Genomic DNA, 27,210 nt, shown 5'->3' with positions numbered 1-27,210 from the left:
GTGCAAGAAGAGCGAGTTTGGTCAGGATGCTATGGCCAGAAAGCTGGAGGCTCCCAGATCTGTCCGGAGACTCTCAGGTAGTGATGGGGGCCCTGGGACATTCTCACAACGGAGCCGTGCCTTGAAAGAGGAGTGGAAGTCCCTGGGTTTCAGTTTCCTTAAGTCAGAAGGTGGCAAGATGGACATTCCCAGCAGGGTGCTCAAAATGTAGCACATGCCAGGGAGCAGCAGTCTGAAGTGGGGGGTGTGTGTTGAGAGACTGAAGGGTGGGGGGCAGCAGGTGTTGAGAGACAGGGCAGGCGAGCTAAGGCAGACTCACATGTAACTCAGTACACAAAGAAGAGAGCCTTTCCTTCCACAACTTCCAGGATGTTGGGTGCTTACCAGTGTGTCTCCTGGGGATGATTTGTGAGTTACGGCTTTCTAGGTCATCTTGCCCCAATGGCACAAGATACGGTCAGGGAATGATTCTATGTCCAATGGCCCTTCTAGTTGGAAGAATCCCTCTCCGTGATGCTGCCTAGCTTAGTAGGCACTCCGTCCTTCCCAGCCCCTTACCTGACAATGCTTCTCGATCAATCAGTGACCTTGACTTCCACAGTGCTTTTCTTCTGGAGTTGGGATCTGGTGGGCAGGAGATGAAGGATGAAGTCACCCCGATCCCCAGACTTCTGGGCATGATGGGGAGAAGCAGGACAAGGGTCCTTGTGGCACCAGTGCCATAACTGGTTGGTCCCTGTCTGGATGCACCCGTGAAGCAGGGTCTGATTGGGCAGGAGCCAAGTAGCGGGTGGGATCGAGCGCTTGAAGAGCATACCTGAAGGACTGGGCCTGGCAGAGGAAGCTTCTGGCCTTGGTGATCTCCCGAGCTAGTCTCCTTAAATCATCTCCTTCAAACAGTGGCAAGACACGGTCCTCAGGAAGGGGAAATGAATGGAGCCTGTTACATGACTGGACGGGGCCTGGAAAGCCAAACGCTCAGAATAATTTTAGAGCTAATTCAATGCAACTTTCTACCCTCTGCGGTGACACCTCGCGGGTCCCCGTTTGCTTGTCTTTAGGGATAGGAAGCTCACCCAGGCGGTGAGTGGGCAGTCTGCAAACAGGACACTTAGAGAAAGAATGGCTGAGAGGCAGTGCAGGGAGTCGGTGGTGGCAAGTCAAGCTGGTCTCAGACTTTCATCCTGTCAGTGATGCTCTGGGCTCTGGAGACCAGAAATGCCAAATCTCCTCAGCTCTTTCTCCATTTCTTCTGGGACAATGGAGCATCCCAGGCATACGTTTTCTTACAGTAACGAATGAAAGGACAGAGGCCAGCCTTAAAAAGCACAAGCTCTCCCGATGAACAAGTGACTCTAGGATGCCATGAAGCTGTTCCTTCTTCTCAGCGGCAGCAACGAGCGAGATCCCACACAGCATCCAAAAGCTAGTCAAAGAATCTGAACTGACAAAGGAATGAACCGAAACCTTTGTAGGCTCCTTGAACTTGCTTTCCTGGGCAATAAGGGTGAATATTACTCTTGCAGACTAACTTGGTCTGCTCTCTGTATGATTTGTAAAATTTGTCCCCATTTTTCCATTTTATTGGGGGTTCGTACAACTCTTATCACAATCCATCCATCCATGCATTGTGTCAAGCACATTTGTACATTTGTTGCCATCATCATTTTCAAAACATTTTCTTTCTACTTGAGCCCTTGGTACCAGCTCTTCATTTTTCCCCTCCCATCCTGGCCCTCCCTCTCTCATGAACCCTTGTTAATTTATAAATTATTATTTTTTCATGTCTTGCACTGACGATGTCTCCCTTCACCCACTTTTCTGCTGTTTGTCCCCTTGGGAAAGGGTTATATGTAGATCATTGTGATAAGTCCCCCCTTTCTTCTCCCACCTTTCCCTTCCCCTCCTGGTATGGCTACTCTCAATATTGGTTCTGAGAGGTTTATCTGTCCCGGATTCCCCGTGTTTCCAGCTTTTATCTGTACCCATGTACATGCTCTGGTCTAGCCAGACTTGTAAGGTAGAATCGGGGTCATGATAGTGGGGCAGGCGGAAGCATTAAAGAACCAGAGGAAAGCTGTATGTTTCATTGGTGCTATACTGTACCCTGATGGAATATCCAATTGCCTACAGATGGGCTTTAGGTTTTTATTCTACACTCCCTTCCCCAATCACATTGACATGATTTTTTATTCTGGGTCTTTGATGCCTGATACCTGATCCCATCGACACCTCATGGTCACATAGGCTGGTGTGCTTCTTCCATATGGGCATTGTTGCTTCTCAGCTAGATGGCTGCTTGTTTATCTTCAAGTCTTTAAGACCCCAGATGCTATATCTTTTGATAGCCAGGCACCATCCATTGAGAAAGTAACTTTTAACCTCCCCAAAGAAATCCAAAATACTTATTGGTTATCTGATTCGGTTATTTGTTACCCTGGAAATGTTATAATTGGCAACACCATATCTCTAAAAGGTATAAACACAGGGCATACTTTTCTATCAAGCCAGAAGAGGATCATTCATATTTTTATCTCACCTGCATCATGGAACCTTTATTCAATTTTTAATGAGCAGATAATTTTAATATCAATATTTCAGTGATTTAACACAGGAGGAGAGAAACAGGCGGGAGGGAAAGCAGGGATGTTTGAGTGCCGGGCCTCCAGCTTTGGCATTGACTGTGACTTTATAAGCATTCCTAACCTACCGAGTCCTGGCTTGTCCATCTGTTGTAAATGTGTGTAATTATGCTCGGGAGGATTAAAAACAGGTCATCTAAATCACCAGTTCTCAACCTGTGGATTGTGACCCCTTTGGGGATTGAGCGACCCTTTCACAGGGGTCGCCCAATTCATAACAGTAGCAAATTGACAGTGAAGAAGTAGCAACAAAAATAATTTTATGGTTGGGGGTCACCACCACACGAGGAACTGTATTCAAGGGTCACGGGCATTAGGAAGGCGGAGAACCACTGCTCTAAATCATGACGGGTGCCTACAGATGGTTAATGCTCAATAAATAGAAGTCATCTACTGTTTTACAACTCTCAAACCTGGCTTCTTTCCTACCTTTAAGGACAAGGAGCCTGAAAGGAGAACAGCAGGGAAGTGCACGCTTTTCCTAGTGGGGTGTCTTCCCAGAGAAGCAGGGGTCGTTTTCGTTAGAGGAAACAACCATCTGCTGACAAGTTTGTTGGCCATGTCATCAGACTTCAGCAGCCCCACGACCTACCCTTTCATCAATGAAGCCTTTGGTCAGCAGGCCATGAATTCGGGAGAGTGTGTCCTCCCCGACAGGGCAGTGATAGCGCCCCCCGGTGAGTGAGGCCAGCTTCCTCAGGAATTCAACCGCTGTCCTAGCGGGGAGGAACAGAAGGCTGGGGTGAGGCTGAGTGACTGGGCAGCACCCAGCTCCCCTGGCAAGTTCCCTTAGATGCAGGGATGAGGGCCAGCTGAAGGCTTTGGATGTAGGAGAACTTGCACTGGTAATGGAATTCGGGTCCGGGGTGGGGGGGGAGGGGGCTTTACTTGCCCTCCATTTGCACACACACCCCCCAGCCCACTTTCCCAGTCAGTTGCTGCTAAGTTTTGGGGTTTACCACATTGGTGACTCCATTTAGCTTGGATTCCCTCAAAGTCCACGGCCAGTACATGCCAGCCCCCATTCGCTGATTGGGCATGGATCCAATGCCGACTCTCCGTTGGGCCAGGAAGGAGTACAGCATTGCTCTCTAAGGAGCTTATGGCTTAAGCCAGCCGATGAAGTAAGGCCTTAACTTACTCTGGTCATCACAGTTTTAAAACAATATCATTATCTAATAATTTTTAGTTTTAAAGTCATTTGGGTCTTATCACTTGTTATGTAATAATAGCATTTCCCCCCCAACCCCCCCTACCCCTACACACACACACCTTGAAGGAACAAGCTCTCTCTGATGTAACAAATATTTTTTGGAAGTGACCTTTTACAGAAGCAACCAGAACAATGCTGCATGAACCTCTTAGGTTTTCCCCTGTAGCTTTCCCCTCAACGTTCATAAATGCGCTCCCACGACCAGAGCATCAAACCTGGCTGTAGGCGAATCTCCCCATAGGGATGGGGCCAGGGGCGAGGTGAACATCAACTCAGCCAGCGTTTCCTTTCTCACCTGTCTGGGCCACTGAAGGAAATGGTGTGCAGCTTCACAGGTCTCTTGTCCTTGAGTTTTTGGACTTCCCGTAGGATCAGGCTGCAGCTCGTGTCTGGTTTCCCATCTGTCAGGAGGTACAATCCTTCCACTTGCGGACAATGGAACGCCTTCTGCAAGACCACGGGAAGGGGAGTTCAAGGGCAGGGGCTAACCCCTAACCAGCGACTACTGAGTCAGCGCCAACTCATGGAGACGTCACGTGTGTCAGAAGAGAACTGCTTCCGTGGCGTTTCTTAACATGAGCCTCCAAGCTCTCAGTCTACAGCTGAGCAGGTCCACCATCTGCCCCACTCAGGATGTCCAGGGACTAACCAGAACTCATTTCCAGAGAATCTCTGTCTCACTGGGTTGAGGAGAAGACGTACAAAGATGGCTCGGTAAATATGAAAGCCCCCAACCAAGCTCAAGGCCATGAAGTTTAGTCTGACTCACAGAGTAGAACTACTCCGGTGGGTTTCCCAGACTAAATCTCTACGGGCACAGAAAGCCTATCTTTCTCCCACCCACGACGCCACCAGGACCTCAGAGTCGCTAACCTGCTTTGTGCGTTCTGAAGGGCCATGCCAAAGGAAGGTCACCTTCTTAGTATCAGGATAGGTGAGGCTATGGGGTTTGGGTTCAGTGATGAACTCACCGTTAAGACTTGCAAGACTGAGGTGCTTCCCCGGGCTTCTAGGTGGGTCGCCCATCGCATAGCCTCATGACTGGCTTTATCTGTGGTCGCCACCAGAGTGTCCTGCCATGGCTGTATGCCGTCCGCAAAGCTGATCAGGTTAAAACTGAGAAGACGGGAAGAGGAGAGAAGGAGAGACGGAGATTGGTTATATCAGGCTGGTCTATGTTGAATTCCAGGTCAGACTGGAATTAGTGAGACTATTCACGCCTATCAGAGAATGAGAAGGTACACCTAAGATCCTGGATGCAGACAGAAATCGGTTCAAATCCAAGGGCAGTCAGTGACTGGTTGCGTGACATGTGATCTCGGGTAAGTCACATTCTAGCTTAAGCTTTAATTTCTTTAAATCCTAGTCTCGTTAGCTAGAAACTGGAAACCCGAAAGCAATGCATCATAGGGCTACAGTGAGGATAAAATCAAACCATGAGTTAAAGGGCGTGGCACATAGAAAGTGCCCAACAGGCGCTGGCTGGTGTTATTGGGTGCCATCCAGTTGATGCCAACTTATTAGGCCCTCCTGTGACCGAGTACAACTGCCCCTTGCAGTGTTCTTGCAGGTGGCAGATGTTCTGACAGAGCCCTGGTGGGAAGTGTTGGACTGCTCGCCTCAAGGTTGGTGGTTCCAACCCACCAGCTCTTCCCCCGGGAAAAAGTTGAGGCTGATTCTATAAAGATTTACAACCTCAAAAACCCTATCGACAGTCGCTCTTAGTCCAACTCCCCTCGATGGCAGTGGACTTGGGTTTAACCTACACTGAAACCGATCACTAGGCCTTCTTCTCTGGGCACCCTTGCGTGGACTTGAACCACTGACCTTGCAGTCAGCAGATGAACATACCACTACTTGCACCACCCAAAGTCCTCAATCATTGCTGATTCTTTATAAAGGTAAGGTTGAGTCCCAGCCTGGGACCAGAGTCTCCTTCTGGATAGAGAGAACTACCCCTACTTTTAAATAATAATAATAATAAGTTCAGCTGAAAAGTGCATTTTCAGACAACATGACATTTCTTTGCTCTGCTTGCATTTGTCCCAAGATGTGAGGTGGTGTTCCAAGAATTGCTTTATTTCTGCAGCAGAACCCTGTGCTTCTCCCACTCCAATAAAGTATGAGGAGCGCAGGCCAGGGAAATGAGAGCTAACCCTCCGTGCCCGAGCCCTGATTCCTACCTCTTTTTAAAAAAAATCATTTTATTAGGGGCTCATACAACTCTTATCATAATCCACACATACATAAATTGTATAAAGTACATTTATACATTCATTACCCTCATCATGCTCAAAACATTTCCACATAAGCCCCTGGCATCAGCTCCTCATTTCTCCACCTCCCTCTCTGTTCTCCACTCCCTCATGAGCCCTTGATAATTTACAAATTATTATTTTGTCATATCTTACACTGTGGGACGTCTCCCTTCACCCACTTTTCTGTTGTCCGTCCCCCAGGGAGAAGGTTATCTGTAGATGCTTGTAATCAGTTCCCCTTTCCACCCCACCCTCCCTCTCCCCTCCTGGTATGGTCACTCTCACCACTGGTCCTGAAGGGATCATCCATCCTGGATTCCCTGTGTTTCCAGTTCCTATCTGTACCATGTACATCCTCTGGTCTAGCCAGATTTGTAAGGTAGAATTGGGATCATGATAGTGGGTGGGGAGTCGACCTTTCCATAAGGGGATGTCTAGTTGCCTACAGATGGGCTATGGGGTCCTCACTCTGCACTTCCCCTCATTCATAATGATGTGGTTTTTGATGCCTGATATTTCATCCCTTCAACACCTCGTGATCACACAGGCTGGTGTGCTTCTTCCATGTGGGCTTTGTTGCTTCTGAGCTAGATGGCTGCTTGTTTACCTTCAAGCCTTTAAGACCCCAAACACTATATCTTTTGATAGCCGGGTACTATCAGCTTTCTTCAACACATTTGCTTATGCACCCGCTTTCTTTCTCTTTTTTTCACCCACTTTTTTTCAGTGATCGTGTTGGGAAGGTGAGCATCATGGAATGCCAGTTTAATAGAACAAATATTCTTGCATTGAGGGAGTACTTGAGTGGAGGCCCAATGTTCATCTGCTACCTTAATGCTAAACCTATAAATACATGCACATAGATCTATTTCTCCAACCTCATTTATAAAGATGTTTTTATATTTACATGCCTTTATTTAGATCACTATAAATGCCCTTTCCCTCCTAGCTTTTTCCTCTATTTCCTTTTACTTTCCTCTTGTCCTACTATCATGCTCAGCCTTCATTTGGGTTACAGTAATTCCTCTCTGTTACATTGCCATTGTTCATGCCCTACCAGGCTTCCTACATCCTCTTCACCACCGATTTGGACCACTTGTTGTTCCCTTGTCCCTGGATTTGTTAACACCATTTCCTTTCCCCACACCTCCCCCTCTCCCATGTCCCACCAGAACTGTCGGTCCTGTTGTTTTCTCCTCCAGATTGTTCATCCAGCTTATTTTATCTAGACAGACCTGTGGAGATAATAACATGCAAACTCCTACCTCTTGCAGTGCTTCCTCAGCTGTTCCCAGATCAGCAGCATCAGCTCTGTCTTCACCTGATGCAGGTGCGGGCCCATGGACCCTGACGTGTCCAGCAGGATGCACACCTTGCTCTCCAAAATGGCGCCAAACAATCGGCGGCTCCCTGCTCCGAGGAGGGTGGGAACAAAGGCAGGGAAGGGATGAGAAGGTGTGTGTGTGTGTGTGTGTGTGTGTGTGTCCTGGGTGTTTTTCCTCACTATATCTATTAGATCATTCCATTGTGCAACACTTGTCATCTGACTGAAAACTGATCAGATGTCAATCCATTGGGAATATGTTCAAATGACAGAAGTGTCGAGGTGCTGACACGTCGGAAGCTTGAGTCCAGAGGCCTGGTGATCAACTTCTGAAACAGACATCAGCAGTTCGAAGCCCTGTGGTGCAAAGTTGTGCTCTGATGCCCATGGGGTCACCATGTGCCGGAGTAGACTCCACAGCGATGGAGAGATGGTCTCTGCTGGTGCTACTGGAGGGGCGATGGCCCAGGGGCAGACTAGTTAGGAGAGTCTGGTCTTTGGAAGCCAGATTTCAGCACTGCTTTTGCCACGACGACTTGTTCACGTGGTTCTAATCCCCCTGAGATCGAGTTTCCTCATCTCTAAAATGAAGCGGTTGGACTTTATAGTGTCGTGGTATGGTTTGGGGTTCAGAGAGATGTTCGAGAGCATAAAGTGAAGTGGTCACAGAAATGAAGTGAATATCTACCGCGTGGGGGGAAAAGCATCATAGTGAACCAGAGGGGATTCCTGCCCTCAAGAGGCTTACAATGCATTAAATGCATAATGAAAATTCTGTTGAATCCTCATCTATCCTGAGACCAGAAGAACCAAATGGTGCCCCGTTACCACTACCCTATTATTCTAATCAGGGACACGCCCTGATAAGACAAAACAAAACACCAAACGCACTACCATGGAGTTGACCCCGATTGCTAGCAAGGGTAGAACTTGTCCTGAAGTTTACCTAGACTGAGTCATCAAGGGAGCAACAACCTCATCTTTCACCCACAGAGGAACTGGCGGACTCGAACTGCCAGTCTTGTGGTTAGCAGCTCACTGCTTAACTCAGTGCAACACTAGGACTCCTTTGGATCCCGATCATCTAAACTCTTAAAAAAAAAATCCACGCACTGGACCCATCGTGGTTAGAGAACTCCCTGACACTATTGCCCTGAGATAGTCCTTAAATCTCGAACTGAAATGATCTCTTGAGGGCACTGTTAGTCAAATTACAGATTGGCACCCAAAATAAAGGGCATTTCCTGTGAGTATAATGCTCCTTAAAAAACTAGGTATATGAGACCAAAAGATCATCAATTACCCCAGAAAGGTTTAGAAAGCAGCACTCATTGCTATACCTACTGCCCAAAGACTGATTACCATATATACTCGAGTATAAACCATTTCCCAGCACATTTTTAATGCAGCTCTTGTGGTAAAATTCGGTGCCTCGGCTGATATTCGGGTTGGCTTATACTCGAGTATATACGGTATATCAGTCTCTACTGCATAAGACCGGACCAAATGGGCTTGCACAGGGCCACCTGTTGGCCCTCTGTAAAAGGTCTTCTCTTTTCCTGCTCTTGTCCCAGGAGTGCTTCCAGACCCCAGAGCCTAAATGCTCTTCCCTCCGACTCTTGGAGTGGGTGCTTCAGACTGTCTCCCTCAATGCCTGTCTACCCTTTTCTGAGTGTAAACTTGACTCTCCTCAGCCTGCCTATTTGCACCCAGGGGGGTCGCAGTGATGTTTGTAAAGAAGGCTTTCCCTCTATCAGAATTCTCTCACCAGCTCCACCTTCATGAAAGCCCCCAGAAGGTGAGACCCTCAAGTCGGGGTGCTCCATGGGCTCGATTGGCCTGTGCACCACCTCCTTGTCCCTCAGTCCTAGACAAACAGCACCTAGCCTGACCTCTGAACAGCTAAGTCATGCTGGACCTGAATGGTAAACCTGACCCAACCTACTGACCTGACATCTCCCGAGTCCCCGGTCTGGGAAGAGTGACCTGGTGTCCCTCAGACCCTTTACTCACCAGAAAGCAGCCACTGTAGCCTCTGGATATAGCGCTTCATCACCTTCTCCATATGTGTGATGTACATTTCAGTTTCCCAGAGCGTCCACTGAAGATGTCTTACCAGGCCCTGCATTACAGAAAGTGAAGGTAAACACACACACACACGCATGCGCGTGCACGCACACACACCCCACCTCATACATTTCTCCATCAACAACCTTTAACAGTTAATTCCACTTGTAGATAATTCCCAAAACATTTTATATATGTGTGTGTGTTTTACTACATTTAGAATTTTTTTCTCCTATTAATCTAGTAGAAGTAGTAAGGAGTAGAAGGAGCCCTGGTAGTATTACTGGGTAAGGGTTGGATTGCTAACCAAAAGGTCTGTAGTTCAAACCCAAGCATTGGACCCTAGTAGAAAGTAGAGGCTATCTCCACCGGTAAAGATTTACAGCTTTGGAAATCCTACATAGAGTCACTATGAATCAGAAATGACTCACTGGCAGGAAATAAGGCACGGGGCTTGAGGATGATGGCTTGGTGGCCAGCTCAATAAAAAGCACAGTACCCCCCAATTTAAAGTAGAAAACCCTTAATACCAAGTCCCACAGTAGAGGCAATGTTCAGAAATTTCTAATGAAAAGATCGTTTTGGCAGGAGAGGGGGAAGGCTTCTGAAACTACTACTAAATTCTGGTAGGGTGCTTAAATTGGGGGGCTATTTTTTGTCATTTTGCAGAGTTTCCTGATGTTGAGATACATATCAAAGGGCAAGGAGCAAGACTGGGATCTTTTAAAAAGCATGTTTAGCTTTTCATTTTGTTTTAAAGTTTGAGGGTCAAAGAAATGTAAACTATCCCCCCCAAAAAAACAAACAAGCAAATACGAGAACGTTCTTCATGTCCTGCTCCTCCCTATTTGGTTCCCCTACCCTGTGAGCATCTCACCATCCTAGCACGACTCTGACGCTATGGGAGGCATAGAGTTCTTAATGGTGACAACTTCAGCCCCTGTCTATGTCCTCAGTAATTGCGTTGGTTCTCACTCCAAAGATCCTTCTACCCCAGCATGTTCTCAGGCACAGTGGGGTTGGCTTCTCTTCTAACAGGATTCTACATCTACTCTTACGAGGGTGTCCTACCTCCCGGTAGTGGGGCATCTTAATAACAGGACGGTAGCTGTGCTGTCTTGCATTCACGTGGGGTTTTCTACAATACACTACAGTTTACAGCTAAGGGGAGTTGAGCCTTGGGGAGGAAAAACAGTGGTGACTTACATTGATCTCGACGCTGGGGAAGACACTGCAGTGCTTGGCTGATGCCGATCCCTGGGCTGACCTCGGATGAGTGCACCTGGGACCAATGTATCTGGAAATCTCCAGCTTCAGTTTCTTGAGCCCATAATTGGCTACCCACTTTAAAATAAAGGAGAACTAATAAAATCAACTCAACCAATTAAGAGCCCCGGTGGCACCATGGTTAAAGTCCTTGGCTGCTAAGCAAACGGTGGCGGTCCCAACCCACCAGCCACTCTGCAGGAAAGTGTCGGACCACTATGAGCTGCAATGGACACCACAGTAGTGGCTTTGAGTTTTTTGGTTTTAATAAAGCCAGGAGCCAGGATCTCAGAGAATTCAGACTTCACTGAATGTCTGATTCATTTCTTCATAAACCCCACTTCCAAATTCTATGCCAGATAGTTGGTCTGTGGGTTCCAACACTCTTCTGAATTCTATTTCAGATTCCTACACCCTCATTCAGCATCTTTGCCTGCAGATTCCTCCCCTGGCTCTGGAGAGAGATGCGCAAGAAGTAATGGGCTTAGGGAGCGAGATTCATTGAGCACCTACACGCCCTAATCCAGTGTCTACCACTGCTTCTACGACACCCATGACTTTGCACAAGACACAGTTGTGCAAAGTGCACTTTGCACAAGATCTACTTACTCCAAAGGAGTCCTCATGTTGTTTGGTTGGATGAGTACAATTGCCTTTAATTTATAAACAAGGACACTGCGATTGGGAGTTAGCTAAATAACTTGCTCATGTTCTCCTGGTTAGAAAGGGTCTGTTTTTTAAAAATATTTTTTAATCAGAAAGGGTCTTTTAAAAAATTATTTTTTTTAATGTATTTATTTTCTTTTTTAAAATTTTATTAGGGACTCATACAACTCTTATCACAATCCATACATATACATACATCAATTGTATAAAGCATATCCATACATTCCAAAAAAATTATTTATAAGTAAAAGGTTCGCCTATTCTTTAACTAGAGAGGATCTTTTAAATGAACCCTTATCCCATCCCCACAATAAGCAATCATTCGAAGTATAGTCATCATCACTCCCCCGGCCTCCCACAACTAAAACTTGGTGAATGGTATTAGTGCCTACGGAGCATGTACGCACCTCTTGGCTGGAGCAAATTTTATCCTTTCTGGGCAACTCTATAGTGGGGCTAATTCTTCTTATACCTTTTCCTTGAGGGTACTTCTTGTACACAGAGCCTAGGAGAAACAAGAGTTTCTTCTGCAAGGGGCAATTCTTCTCCTACTTTCCCCTTTTACAGATCCATTTCCCTGTCAACCACCAACTCATTGGTGTAATTCCTTAGGTGTAATATACTGAGGTAGAAAAAGGAGGTGGTTACATGGAAGGCTATTAATAGGACCCTCTTTCCACTAAACCCCCCACACTTGCTGATATCAAGTCCATTCCAACTCACTGTGACCCTATAGGACAGAGGAGACTTGCCAAGACTGCCAATCTTTACAGGGGCAGAAAGCCTCATCTTTCTCCCACAGGGTAACTAGTCGGTCAACGGGCATCCCACACCATCCCTGGAATGCCTCCATTTCTCACTCACTGTCATCAAGTCAATTCTGGCTCATAGTAACCCTACAGGGCAGCAGAGAGCTGCCCCCATAGATTTCTGAGACTGGACATCTTTACACGAGTAGAAAACCCCGTCTTTTTCTCATGAGTGCCCTGTGTTTTCAAACTGTTGACCTTGCCAACACGGAACCACGATGCCCTCCATTTCTCACAGCCTCAATCATTGGGTGGGGTCCTCTGACTTCAGACTGGCCCAAAAGAATCATCTCCATTCTCTTCCCAAGGAGTCTCAGAGCTGAGCACTCTGCCCGTCATGGGTGGAACCTGAGTGCCATTCTAAGGACCTCGGGGACCTGATATTCAATATTGACTTAAGCAAGTCAATATTGTTTCTTGCCAGTCTCAAGTCTTCGTAGGTGCATTTCCCTGGCTGGAAGAACTGAGTTGTTGGAGGCTGGGTCTGATCTAGGGATGTTGCTGTCCTGGAATGGATCCCAAAGACTGGGGGACCGCCCAGGCATTTGTGTGAGGTTCACGCCTCCAACTTACCCACAGTATTCCCTGTATCGGTATAGAACATCAAAAGAGATGTCTCTGATTCCCGTGATTGCTTCTTTTTCCTCTTCTGTTCTGTAGTCCATTCTTTTCCGGAGTGGGCTGGAGCTAGGGGACATTGGCCTGTCAGCTCTGCATGTGGCAAACTTGACCTGCCTGACTCAGGGTCTTCTCAACCTCGTCTTTCCTGTCCAAGATGAACTTGAGATGCCCCCAAAGCCCTTGACCTTGCCTAGATCAGCAGTAACTAGAGCTATCATTTGCCATGCCTGCATAGTGGGCAGTACAAATGATTCACATGCTATTGGAAAGGTTGAAGGTTCAAGTCCATCCACAGGTGCCTTAAAAGAAAGGCCTATGATCTACTTCTGAAAAGTCAGCTATTGAAGACCTATAGTTCTCCTCTGATGCAGCTGGTTAGAATCCACTCAACTACAACCCGGGAGAAGATTGCCACTAGATTGGGTGCTAAGGGCTTTGTCCATGGCCTTAGCTTATCCTCAGCACCCCAGGCTATAGATGAGACCAGTGGGCCTCAGAGACAATGAGGAGATGCTAGATTCCAGCCTGGGCTTGCTGATTCCAGAAGTAACGCGCCCAATCACGCTGTTATGTCTTTTACATTAGAAATTAGATGTTTGGTCTTCGGTCCAATGAACCGAGTCTTTCATGAAAACACCGATCCCTTGTCAACTGGCACGCTCTCTCTGCAGCATGGGAAACGAATCGAGGGCCTATTACGCAAAATGGTTAGAAGCTTTCAGCGGGACAATTTTAGCAAAGGGGCTGGGAGATGAACCCGACTTGTGATCGTTGAGCATCTTATTGGCTTGTTATTGACACAGAAATGGCTACGGCACTGGGGCCTGTCTGCGCCATCCCTCACCTACCCCGGCACCCCAGGCTGACCATGGCTGTGCCTTACCTGGTGGGAAGACAGCTTTGCCACTGAGTGGACGCCATTTCAGAGCTTTCAAGGAGGACGTCTTCTCTCTGTCAGAAGCATCTTTCACATTCTAGAAAACAGGCCGCCTTTCCCATCAGTACCCCGGTCTCTGTGGCAGTTAGTAAGCTAGTCACCCCAGCCACAACCTGTCTATTAGGAATCCTTGCAGAAGATCCCAAGGGAACTCGGGGTTTGGAGGTGACAAAGTACACGTGTGCGTGTGCGTGTGTGTGTGTGTGTGTGTGTGTGAGAGAGAGAGAGAGAGCGTTTGCTAGAGTCTGCTAGGACAGCAGAGAGGATTGGCCAGAACTTTCCTATCAGTTACCTGCTCCTTTTCCTACTGGGATTTCTGACCCTCCCCCATGACAAACAACCATGCAGGTGATGTTTGTGCTCCAGCGAGCACCTCAGAGGGCAGGCAGGAGCCCCTTCATGACTGGGCCTCAAGGGAACGCAGAGATGTTTTCCCAGGACACTGTGACAGCTGAGGAGATCTCTGGATGTGCTGCCGTAAGAGAGGCCTGGGCACTGCCCCTCAGGGAGCCTCTGGCCTTGTACTCTGAGGACCAAAATCAGAGGCTTTTCATGTGGTCCGATTAGGAACCACCGAAGTCCCAGCAGAAGACCCTGGGATTTGGCACCTCTGCCACAGGAGGAGGCAGGAGAAGGGCTTTTGTCTGGGCTGGGCGGATTTTGAATGAGATCAGGGATAGTGTGGGCAGAATGCTCTGGGAGGTTGCTGCCTTCAGCCAGATGACAGTGTGCACAAGCAGGTGTGGTCAGTGAATATGGAAGAACCCCCTTTGCTACCAAGCACTGCTGATGTGGACGTCCTCCCCCAGCCATCGCCGCAGAGAAGACTCCAGATTGCACAGAGTACTGTGGGCAGGACAGCTTTGGTAGGCTGTAATGGGGAAGGTCTTGTCAGGCGCAGGCCCTCCCCCAGGCTCTTGCTCCCATCACGCTAAGGTGTGGGCAGCAACAGCAAGCGCCCACTAGATCCCTTCATTCAATCATCCAGAGAGGCCCTCTGGGTTGGGCTGAAAGCCCTAGATGCAATTGTGGGTGCCCACACTCGGGGGCCCTTAGCGCAGGTGCTGGAAAACAAACAGGGATAGCCAAGCAGAACCTAAGTTGGGTTGGGGAGAAGAGGGCAGAGGTCCCCCATAGCTGGGAAACAGGTCCCTCAGGGACATTCCTTCCCTTGGAGGTCAGGGCTGGAGGCAACCTGGGCCGCTTACCAGGGAAGAGCCTGCCCTCCCCCCCCCCCACCACCTCCACTCCCCCCGCTGGCCCTGGGCCCTGGGCCCAAGGACCTTGAGCCCAGCTACATAGAGATCTAGGAAAGACAAGGAGACACAATGGGGGGGAAATTCTCTGCATGTTCTCAGCAAGGGGAGTCAAACCATTCTGGCCATGGAGAGGGCTGTGGGCTTGGGAGGCTGGAGCTTTGGGGGCTGGCTTCTTCGGTTGAGCAGTTTGGGCTGTTCTTTAGGGAGAGCAGAGCTTTCCAGGTCTTTTCCTGACTGGTTCTTCAGGGAGGCCACAAGCAAGGCACACTGCAATGGGGGTGGCACGGTTAGCAGCGCCTTGACCACTGCGTACCTCCAGGCAGTGGCCAGAGAGACACGCATATACATCCATGTACACACGTGCATGCATATACACACAGGCACTCACACAATCATGCATGAATATGCACACACACACATGCACTTTATGGGAGCCGGCCACCACACTGGTCTGCCAGGGAGCAATGGTTCGGTTTTCACTGCCCACCTGCTCACCGACAGATGAGTACTTAACCACTGCACCACCAGGGATCCTTTCGTTTTATAACAGAAAAAAACAAACGAAACTTGTAATATTATTTTAACAAATAAACAGAAAGGCAGGATGTATCTTTTTCAGTCTCCTTCCTGCCTTGATCATGGCTGTTCACAAGCTCTTTCTCCAGCCCGGGGGCCTAGACTAGTCCAAATGTCATTCTCCTGCCCAGATCCTTTTTCTGATCCAGAACTCCAGTCCAGACACCTTTTCCGATGTGGAACTGGGAGAGCAGGCAGAGGAGATGGGAGGTGCAAAGGCCTCTAGCTGAGGAGTGAGCTTTCGGAAGGAGCTTCAGGTAGGCACAGTAGATGGACCTAACCCAAGTTTCTTCTAAGAAACACCAGTGCTTCATCTGAAGCCTGCTTGTCAATGCACAAGGGCACAGGGCTCACCTTTTGAGAGTACTGGAAAGCCTTTTCCATCTCGGACACAATGGCGTTGATATCATCGCTCTCATAAATGCCTGGAAACAAAGCATGGGGAAGTGCCGTGGTCCCTAGAAGGGCCCCATTTTTGGAGGTCATAGTGGAGCTTACTAGTGACCACCCTACACTGTCCAGTGGTGAGAGGATGGGTAGATACAGTGAGGTTACCAAGAGTGCGGCTGGTCTGGGGACCCAGGGCCTGGCATCCAGCCAAGAGCTCTTACCTCCATGGAAAGGAAGTTTGGAGCAAACTGTCTGCTACCTCATGAATAAAAACACACAGTGTTATTTAAAGTATCAACGGTCTGTGGGGAATAGTGGTGATTCATTTGAGAGATACTAGAGTAAGTGATTAAGAATACAAATAGAAGCTGGCCTGGCGGAGTGTAACTTCTCATTCCACCACTTACTACCTGTGAGCTTTCTGGTTAAATAGTTACGTTCTCCCCAGTGGAGACATCACATCCAAATAGTATGCAAAACAGGACGCTGGCCACATGCCCCCTGCTGTTCTCCAGGGCTGAGCAGAGAGCACATGCAAACTGTGCTATTCTCTTTAGTGATTGCTTTTTGCTTTGTCGTTCTGTCATTCCGTCCCTGGACCCACCACTTGACACAATGAACTGTCCCCCTGCCCCACATAAGCACCCTCCCACCCCCAGCAGCTGTGTCATGATATCACAGAAGCAGCAATTTCGGATCACACGAAGAAGCAAGACAGGCAAGCGTAAATGTGCAACTGAGCCACAGAGCCCAAGGGACTTCCCACAGAATAAACGGCACTGGGACCACGAGAAAAAGAATTCAGAAGCCTGAGGTTCGGATATGTTCAAAGGGAGAGGAAAATATTGAGAGTTAGAGAAAAATTAGGAACTTGATCATAAGAAACACAAAGAACACATAGGATTAATAGAATTAGACAACACTTTAAAATACCAAAGCAGTAGAATTCAAGCAATGGAAAGTTGAATTAGGGAGCTTGAAGACAAATCTCTGGATTTCAGTCTACAAGAACAACCCACAGAAAGAGCAAAAATATATGAAGAGAGTACAAGAATTATGTGGGACATTATCAAGAGGAACAATTTAAGCCTCACTGGGATTTTGGAACATGATCAAACAATAAAATCCACAAAGAAAACACTCCCAAAAAGTTCTGGAATAAACTTGCCTAATATCATAAAAGAGGAGAAAATAACTGTTCGAGAGCCGAGTGAGCCCTAAACAGAACAGACCTCAAAAGAAGGTGGGGTGGAAAGGGGGGACTGATTACAAGGATCTACATATAACCTCCTCTCTGGGGGGGCGGACAACAGTAAAGTGGGTGAAGGGAGACATCGGACAGTGTAGGATATGACAAAATAATAATAATTTATAAATTATCAAGGATTCATGAGGAAGGGGTTGTGGGGAGGGAGGGGAAAAATGAGGAGCTGATCCCAAGGGCTCAAATAGAAAGCAAATGTTTTGAGAATGATGATAGCAACAGATGTACAAATGTGCTTGACACAATGGATGTACGTATGGATTGTGATAAGCATTGTATGAGCCCCCAATAAAATGATTTTTAAAAAAAGAAAGAAAATAATCCAACATATCACAGTCAAGCTTCCCAATATCAAGGACCAGGAGAGACTCTTCAGAGTAGCTCAGGGAAAAAAATATTAGTTACCTACAAAGGAGAAGCAATAATAATAATCTTGGGTGTTTCAGCGGAAACCATGCAGATAAGAAGACAATGAGATGGCATACATAAAACTCTGAAAGAAACGTTGCCAGCCAGAATCTTATATCCAGAAAAATTGTCCCTCAATTATAAGAGGAAAATAGGATAATTCCAGACATGTAAGAATTTGTGAAAAATAGAACAGTTTTACAAAAATAAAGAGTAAAGCAAATCTTTTAGACAGAGAATCCACAGCAGACATAAATCTAAGATCAACTTATAAGACATCACCACCCAGAAATCACACTTAAAGCAATATTCAAAATAAAACAAACTTACAGCACTGAAAACAGAGGGCCCGAGATATCAATATGTAATGAAGATAAAATACAAATAAAATAGAGGGGAAAGCGTAGCTACAAAACATTTGAATAGAGAAGAAGATAAGTAGTTTGCAAGAGAGACCAAACTGTCTTAAAGATGACATTTAAAAAAATTTTTTAAGATGAAATTAAAAATATAAATGTAAAGGTAACCTCAAACAACATGGAAAACCCTCATAAAAAAAGAGAGTGCACGAGAGAGAGAAGAAAATCACAAAATGCTGTAAAAAAGGACAATAAGGACAAGAAAATCCATGGATACAGGAAACTCAGCACAGAAGTGTCTAAAGAGCAAAGAAATCAATAACAACAACAACACACAGAGCAAAACAGCAGGAATAAACCCACATATGCCCATAATAACATTGAATAGAAATAGATTAAATGCACCAGGCAAGAAATAGAGAGCAGAAGATTGCATAAGTGAGATAATATTTTTTGATAATAATTTCTTTCAGAAGAATTATTACCAGACTAGACCCAAAGAGCTGGAGATTAAAGGTGTCCCAAGTGTTTAACTGTTCCGAGATGTTATTCCTCTCCATTCCCCATCCCGATCCCACTCCTCCCTTGAGTATCATCCCTCACGCCCCTGGCTCTGCGATTCACTGCCACGTCTCACTTTAAGGAAATGTTTCATGCCATTGTGGGTGCTGTTATGTGCCGAGTCTGTAGGTCAGGCAGAGGTCAGCCAAATTCAAGGCCCAAAGACGGAAGCCAAAAATGTTCAGAAGTCAAAGCCGGTTTTCTTATTTCTACAAAGGCCCAGTCAGCCGGAAACGGAAGGCACCAAATGGAGCAGCTTTGATAGGAGATGCAGTTTTCTCTTTTTCAGCCAACCACACCCACAAGGAAAACAACGAGGGTGACTTAAATCACACCTCCCAGGAAAGTAGGGTCTACAATACACCCCACCCTGATCCTGTAGCACAGAGCGCCCTCCAAAACTGGATCAAACCCACAGGCATAGATGCTAGAATCTACAATACATCACAGAAGGGTTATGGCAAACGCCAAACTCAAACACCAAAAACAAACTAACTCTCATTGAGTCAACTGTGACTCATGGTCACCATATAGGAGAGGGTAGAACTGCCTCTGTGAATTTCCAAGACAGTAATTCTTTACAGGGGTAGAAAGTCCCATCTTTCTCCCATGGAGTGGCTGGTGGTTTTGAACAGCTAACCTGGGATTGCTGCCTAACATGTAACCACTATGCCATCAGGGTTCTGGAGAATATGGCTTGGAGGGCTGTATTAATTAATTGACTACATCTCAATAAGAAGCCAAGAACTATCAATTTACTGCTTATAAGAAATACATCTTTGAGAATGATTGGGGCAGGGAATGTATGGATGTGCTTTATACAATTGATGTATGTATATGTATGGATGGTGATAAGAGTTGTATGGGTCCCTTATAAAATGTAAAAAAAGAAAAGAGGAGAAAAAAATGATTAGGGCAGGGACTGTACAGATGTGCTTTATACAATTGATGTATGTATATGTATGAACTGTGATAAGAATTGATGAGCCCCTAATAAATTGTTAAAATTTTTAAAAAATTTTAAAAAAAAGAAAATGATTAGGGCAAAGAATGTACAGATGTGTTTTATACAATTGATGTATGTATATGTATGGATTGTGATAAGAGTTGTATGAGCCCCTAATAAAATGTTTTTTAATAAAAAAAAAATCAAAAAAAAAAAAGAAATACATCTTAGACACAAAGACAAAAATAGACTAAAAATCAAAGGATAGAAAAATATATCAAGCTAATGACAATAATAAAAGCAGGAGTGGCAGTATTAATTTCTGATAAAAGAGGCTTAAGGCAAACATCCATCGTGAGAGACAAAGGGCATCACATAACTACTAAAAGCAGGATGAAGTCATAATAAACAAAACATCTCTGTGCCCAAATGAAAAGCCTTTCAAATGGATCAATCAAATTCTTTAGCATTGTGAAAATGCCAAAACTACCCAATGCAATTTATAAGTGTAATGCAATTCTGATTCATATCGCAACTTTGTTCTTTAAAGAAACGGAAAAACTAATTACCAACTCAATACGGAGAGGAAAGAGATCCTGGATCAGCAAGTAACTACGTAAGAAGTAGAATAACATAGGCGGACTCTCACTTCCCAAGTTCAAAGCCTATTCAACAGCCACACTAGTCGACACAGCCGGGTACTGGTACAATCATGGATCCGTAGACCAATGGAACAGAAACAGAGAGCCCAGAGATAAAAGATCATAGAGACAATGGCAAAGTGATGAAAAACATGAAATGGGGAAGTGATAGTTTGTTTCGACAAATGTTGCTGTCAAAATTAGATTTCCATCTGCAAAAGAATGAAGCAGGACTCATACCTCACACCATATACAAAAGCAAACTCAAAATGGACTAATGACCTAAATGTCAGTTCCAGAGCTATAACGATTATTAATGAGAAAACAGGGGTAAACTTAAGGACCCTAAACAGGGCATAAACACTCTACCAAACATAATGAAACACACACGCAGCAGAAGACAAACAGATGGCTGAGACCTACTGAAAATAAGACTCTTAAGTATATTACAAGACTTCATCAAAAAAGTAAAAAGGATATCCCACAGATGGGGAAAATTTCTTTGGCAATGACCCATTGGACAAAGGATTAATTTCTAAAATACATAGAAAACTATAGCATCTCAACCAGAAAAAGATGAAGGATCGAATTTCAATGGGCAAAGGACATGACCAGCCAGTTCACTGACGAAGACATCCAGGTGGCCAACAGATACATCTAAAGAAATGTTTATGATCTTCACCATCTGAGGGAAGCAAGTTAAAGTAATAATAAGATAGCGACTGACACCGGCATTGACAGCAAAGTTAACAACAACAAGAGAAAGTAACAAATGCTGGAGAGGGTGTGAGGAGATTGGAAACTTCATACTGCGGTGGGACTAATAATACGCAATCACTGTAGAAAGTGGTGTGACATTCCCTCAAACAGCTGGGCATAGAAATTCCATACAACAATCCCTTTAAAATATACCCTGAAGAGGTAAGAGCCACAGTACAGACAGACATATACACACCCATGTTCGTCACAGCACTATTACAGTAGCAGGGAGATGGAAATAACCTACCGGTAAGTGGCCACAATAGAAGAATGGATACAGAACTTTGATACATACATGCACCTGAACACTATTCATCATTTACGAATAGTGCTGAAAGGGCAAAGTATCTCATATTTGTGTCTAGACACGATATGCTGAGTGAGAACATTATGCTCAAAATGAGTTCATCATCAAAGGACAACTATTGTTTGAGACCACTGCTATAAAGGAAAAATCAAGACAGAGGTTTTCAGACCAAAGGAAACCGACCTTTATGGTTACCAAGGGAGTGGAGACAAAGCAAGGAAGACGAAGCAATAGGCTACAGAGTAGCAGAGCTTAACTGGGGTGAAGGGGGCGATAGAATTCCACAAGGGGGAGGAGAGAAGCTATTGGGGGGGGGTTGATTGCTTAAGGGGGTAGCTTAAGCTGTTGAATACAAAATTGATTGTCGGAAATGGAAACCCCTATCTAATTCACACACACACACACACACACACACACACACATATACACACACACACAAATATTCCTTAGCCAATTTCCTACGTTTATCTTGTTGGATCCTATTGTGAAGATACACTTTTTTTGTGTGTGTGAAGATACACTTTAAGAAACACTGAATTAGGGGATCTTTAGGGCTCTTTTCAGCTCTATCACTCTAAACGATTATAGAGTGGTTCAGCTATGACGCTGAACAGGTTTCGATGGAGCTTCCAGAGTAAGATGGATCAAGGGGAAAGGGCTGGAAATTGACTCCCAAAAACGGAATCAGCAAAAACCCTATAGATAACAATAGCCCAAGCCATAGGTGGGGATGGTGCAGGAGAGTCATTCCATGAATCGGGCCAGCTCGACAGTAGCTACCAACGGCATGTTCCAATGTGATTTTCACATACCGAGTCCCTGGAACACAGTTACTGCTTACGGGAGCTATGTTGGTGCTAAGAAGCTGACTGGGACGAGATGGGGAAGGGTCAGCCAACAAGCACACACCTGTATCTCCAAACCAGTGGAAGCGTCCCCCAACAGCCCGGGTGGCCTCCCTGTAGGCATCGGCTGTGTCTGTGCAGCTGGCATAGCAGGCAGGGGGCATGCTGTCCAGCTCTGGCTCACCCACGTAGAATAGGCACACATTCAGCTGGAGGTCACAGCCTGCACACGCCTCTGTCATGTAAGCACTGAGCAGGGACTGTGGGCAGAGAGAGCAGGAGAAACTCCTGGCTGTGGTTCAGGCCAGTTCAGCCTAACAAATCTTTCTTGAGGGCCCGTGGTGGGCCCAGTCTAGTACTTAGCACTCAAGACAGAAGCAAACAAGCCTGGGCCACAATTTCAACCACCTAATAAGTTGTGGCCCGAGGAGCTGTTTGGAGACCAAACAGCCATTATCCAATTGTGGTCTGTGGAGTAGTAGCATTGACATCCCCTGGAGCTTGTTAGAAATGCAGACTCTTGGGCCTGGTCCCGGATCAACTCAATGAGAATCTGCATTTTAACAAGGTCAAATTTGAGCAGTACTGGTTTAGAAAGAAAAATGTTGGGCCAACTAGTTGCTGGGCTTCCAGTTAGGGGAAGACATGGGGTCACTAAGGGTACAGGGTGCAGTGCCCTGCCTACCCACCATGTCCTGGTCGGGTATGCCTCCAGTGAAGAGGTAGAGGCCTTGCAATTGATGTTTCTCTTTGTCCTTGAAATCCACTTCTACGGCCTTCCGAAGGGCACTGAGAACATTCCTACTGCCCTGACACTGAAGGCTCAGGGCCCACCTGGGGAGGCAGAGGAGGCGATGCTGAAAGAGAAGGCTACCAAGGCCTCGCAGGGAAAGAGGGCTCGTGTGGACCAGGAAGGAAGGGGACGAAAAGCAGTTGTCTTCTGCCTACGTCTGTTGGAGGGCAGAGGGGATGATGTTGGAGGAAATAACACTGGCCAAGGCTGTCCGCAGGCACGGCATCAAGCAGTTACCTACCGCCAGGCACTTTGCAAATTGTCATGGCTCACAGGTACCATCTCAGGTCTCCAACTTTCAATTGTGCTTCCAAACCTTGGAAAGAAGCAGAGAAGGTTTGTTCTTAGGGAGGAAGCACGTCTATCCAGCCCTCTGGGCTCTGCAGACTTCTCACTCAGTTGCCCTGGCATTGATCTTGACCCAGAGCAATGCTATAGGACCCTATAGACTTTAAATATGGACCACAGACAGCCTCATCTTTCTACCAAGGAGCAACTGGTAGGCTTGAACAGCTGACCTTGTGGTTAGCAGCTCAATGCATAACCCATAAGGCACCAGGCCTTACCCCCTCAAACTGAATGATCTCCCTGACCAGGGCCAGTGATGGAATTTCCTTGCACTGTACGGCATGCCCAGCGTATCCAAAGTATGAGCAGAGCTGGGCGCTCAACAAAGACACAGGGAGCTTCCCTCCTGCCGTGCTGACCATAACCTGTGCCTTCTTCCTTTTCCACGTCACGTCCTCAGCCCCAGCGAGTCAGGGATTCCTCCCTGACGCTCTCCTCGCACCGGCTCCTCTTATAACACGCACTGCATTCTTCCTTTAAGAGCATTTAAGATCTTTGAGAAGGGAGTTCATCTCCTTTATCAAGGAGCAGTAGGAGTGCGGTCGTGGGTTATACAGTGAGGCCGCCAACTGCCAGGTCAGCAGCTTGAAATCCCCTTTCTCTCTTCAGGAGAAAGATGAGGCTTTCCTACTCCTGTAAAGACTGACAGTCTTGGAACGCCACGGGGGAGGGGGGAGACACATAGGGTTGCTATGAGTCAGAATCGACTCAACGGCAGTGCGTTTGAATTTAGTCAAGGCGCAAGTGGCTCCTCTCTGGTTTTGGACTAATTCCTCTACCTGGGCTCTTGACTTCCCCACTGGCGATCTCTTCTGGAACCGTGTTCTACAGTTGCTTGTCTGTACACACGTGGCTGCACTTCCCTCTTTCTCTTTCTCATTGCCTTTCCACATGTTTACATCTCTTCATATTAAAAAAAAAGTCCTCCGATAAAAAATTTAAAAAAAACAAGCCCACTGCCATCAAGTCAATGCTGACTCCTAGCAACCCTCGGGGTCCCTGAGATGGTAACTGTTGGCACAAGCAGAATGGCCAGTCTTTTCCCGCCGAGGGTGGTTTTGAACTGCCCATCAAGGAACAAGGGTGGTATGAGTCAGCATTGACTCGATGGCAGTGAGCTTGGTTTTTAAGGTTATAAAAATTAAGTAAATTGTAAAAAAAAAAGTCAACTTCCTGCTTCCTCAATAGTTAAACAGAATCACCATGTGACTAAGAAATTCCACTCCAATTGAAAGCAGGCACACAAGCAGGCATCTCTGTACCAACATTCACCGTGGTCATATTGGGTCACTAAGAGCCATGAATTGGAATGGACTTAATGGCAGTGACTTTGAATTTCTGCTAAAAAAGGTGAGAAGGAGTGGAAACAGATGGACGGGTGCACTTACTGTCACTGTATCATACACGTAAAAATGTTGAAATGGCAAATGTCTTGTTACATATCTTGTTCAATGTCTTGTCATTTTTACTCCCATTTTTTGAAAAAAGAATACTCCTGAGGGTAGGGAGGGAGGGGGAAAAAGAGGAGCTGATACCAAGGGCTCAAGTAGAAAGAAGTTTTGGAAATTTGATGGCAATGTATGTACAATTGTGCTTAATACACTTGAACGAAGGATTGTTATAAGATTTGTAAGAGCCCCCAATAAAATGATTAATAATAATAATAAAAATAAGAAATACTCCCTTCCCTCAGAGTTATTCCTCTCTTTCTCCTGTCTGGTGGCCATATGTTGTAAAGCATGGGAATGAACAAATTGTACCCGTGGAGAGGTCAAAGGGAAACAAGACAACCAGAGACCACGGGGAAGGGGTCAGCATTTGGAGCGGGCAGGAGGAAGGGGGAAAGGAGGCACGCCTTAGGGGATTCCGAACTTCTGTGAAGAGTGCTAGTGTAATTTGAGAATGGAGAAAGATGGTGTTGAAAAATATAATGTCACTAAACGACACACGTGAAGCTTGTTGAAATGCCCAATGTTTCCTTAGCACCTATATCACAGTTAAAACGAAAATGTGCAGATATATGCATGTGTGTAGAATTCAAATGTAGAATTGCTTTAGATGTGTGTGTACATATATATACACACACACATATATATATATATATATATACACACACACATATATCTAAAACTTAAGTTTAGATTTGGAATCCTAAATGTTTGAAATCTTGTGGCTTGCTATAACTGAGGTTAGGACTGAGACAAGGGCATGCCCGCAAGTGTTGCTTTTTCTCTTTTGTGTTTAACCAGCTCAGAAGCCAAATGGGGCAATGGGCTAAGTTACTTTATCCTGGCTCATCAAGCAGTGTATTTTGGGGCCTCTTATCACCTTTACCCCAATGGGACCATCCTACAACCATTGAATTATTCAATGCTCCAAACAAGATCACCCAATTGTGATAAGCCTGCTGAGGTCCAAGGACAGTGAGTGCTCCTAACCTCTGTCCCCCAGCTCCATACCAGCAGCCCCAGCACAGTAATGGCAGCACCCCCCCCCACACACACACCCTCCCTTCCTGACCGTGACCTCTGAGACACTTACGCGATGATGTTGAAGCAGTCCTTGTTCAACAATTGCTCCTCAAGCAGCAGTCGCAGGGAGTGCTGGATATGAATAATGTACATGGAATTGGTCTCCGAGATATCGAGCAGTATCACCACCCTAAAAAGAAACACAAGCTGTATGAGGAGAACTGAACCTCTTAGATAACGTTTATTTTGTTCCATTTTACTATTTAAAGCTTTTTCCGGGCAGATTTTGGCATGCTAGATTCACAGTTGGCCAAGAGCTACTCTACAGGTTGAGGCCAGCAGAGGGGTTTACAACAGCAGACTGACACGGATCATGACATCTTGTCTTCCAGGTGGAATAAAGTTTAAGGGGTGGGGATGATTTTCATGTTTCAAAACATGCCTACTCTCTCTCTGCATCTACTCTCCCTGCAATCGAGTGGACGCCGACTCGTAGCGAGCCCATAGGACAGGGTAGAACTTCCCCTGTGAGTTTCTGAGACTGTCACTCTTTGTGGAAGGGGAAAGTCCCGTCTCTCTCCCATTTGAAATACTAACACCTATTATTATAGGTTAAGGTCTTCGCCGAGAAAACAGAAACAAGGCAAGCATGTACTAAAGGAATAAAGAGGCCTAGCTTGACCTTATTCCGTCCTCCTGGTAAGATGGCCAGTCCCATTTTCCTTCCCTCTCTTTTTCTACTTTAATTCTTTGTTTAAAAATTTTTCCCATTTGTTTTTGTTTGTTTGTTTTTTATTTAATCATTTTATTGGAAGCTCGTACAACTCTTATCACAACCCATCCATCCATCCATCCATCCATCCATCCATCCATCCATTGTGTCAAGCACATTTGTACATTTGTTGCTATCATCATTCTCAAAACATTTGCTTTCTACCTGAGCCCTTGGTATCAGCTCCTCATTTTTCCCCTCCCTCCCGGCACCCTCCTCTACTTTAATTCTTACGTAAGTCCCATGTCCCACCAATTCTCATTCTGAGAAAGTGATACAAATAGTAGGTGGGAAAAAAATCATTGAATTTGAAGTCGGAAGACCTTGGTTGAAGAAACATTTCCTAAAAGTAAAAAAAAAAAAGCACCATGTCCTCCTAGTTGTATGATCTTAGCCCAGTCACCAAACCTCACTGATCCTTGGTTTATTATTAGATGCTATTAATAACACTTGTATGATCTTAGCCAAGTCAACAAACCTCACTGATCCTTGGTTTATTATTCGATGTTATTCATAACAATACTCACAGCTTGCCTGCAACTAAGATGAATAAGGAATAAGACAACTGAAACATGAAGAGAGATTCCTGCACAATAAGCCCCTAGATCCACTCATGCCTGAAGACGGCTGCCCAATCTGTCCTAAAACGGTCAGTTATACTGAACCAAAAGTCCCCGTTTTACTTGAGCCAATTTGCATTTGATGTCT

General features: G+C 45.9%; 1 protein-coding gene across 1 annotated transcript in view; it reads right to left on the bottom strand.

Moving 5' to 3' along the window:
* Positions 1–575: 575 nt before the first annotated feature.
* The window catches only part of VWA3A (von Willebrand factor A domain containing 3A), a 66,794-nt gene continuing 40,159 nt past the window's right edge, over positions 576–27,210 (bottom strand). Inside the window, exons 15-31 of the mRNA XM_075528116.1 lie at positions 25,801–25,920; positions 23,153–23,227; positions 22,808–22,952; positions 22,183–22,378; positions 15,993–16,063; positions 15,177–15,329; positions 13,750–13,840; positions 12,819–12,932; positions 11,844–11,941; positions 10,711–10,848; positions 9,451–9,559; positions 7,379–7,523; positions 4,827–4,971; positions 4,151–4,302; positions 3,235–3,358; positions 818–915; positions 576–624 (exon numbers count right to left, since the gene is read on the bottom strand). Coding sequence (XP_075384231.1) covers positions 576–624; positions 818–915; positions 3,235–3,358; positions 4,151–4,302; positions 4,827–4,971; positions 7,379–7,523; positions 9,451–9,559; positions 10,711–10,848; positions 11,844–11,941; positions 12,819–12,932; positions 13,750–13,840; positions 15,177–15,329; positions 15,993–16,063; positions 22,183–22,378; positions 22,808–22,952; positions 23,153–23,227; positions 25,801–25,920 — 2,023 coding nt within the window. The remainder of the gene's footprint in view (positions 625–817; positions 916–3,234; positions 3,359–4,150; positions 4,303–4,826; positions 4,972–7,378; positions 7,524–9,450; positions 9,560–10,710; positions 10,849–11,843; positions 11,942–12,818; positions 12,933–13,749; positions 13,841–15,176; positions 15,330–15,992; positions 16,064–22,182; positions 22,379–22,807; positions 22,953–23,152; positions 23,228–25,800; positions 25,921–27,210) is intronic.

The sequence above is a fragment of the Tenrec ecaudatus genome, chromosome 12 (genome assembly GCF_050624435.1).
Source record: "Tenrec ecaudatus isolate mTenEca1 chromosome 12, mTenEca1.hap1, whole genome shotgun sequence".
NCBI classification, from domain to species: domain Eukaryota; kingdom Metazoa; phylum Chordata; class Mammalia; order Afrosoricida; family Tenrecidae; genus Tenrec; species Tenrec ecaudatus.
The sequence above is the reverse complement of the archived record's forward strand: the minus strand, read 5'-3'. Positions and strand labels throughout refer to the sequence as shown.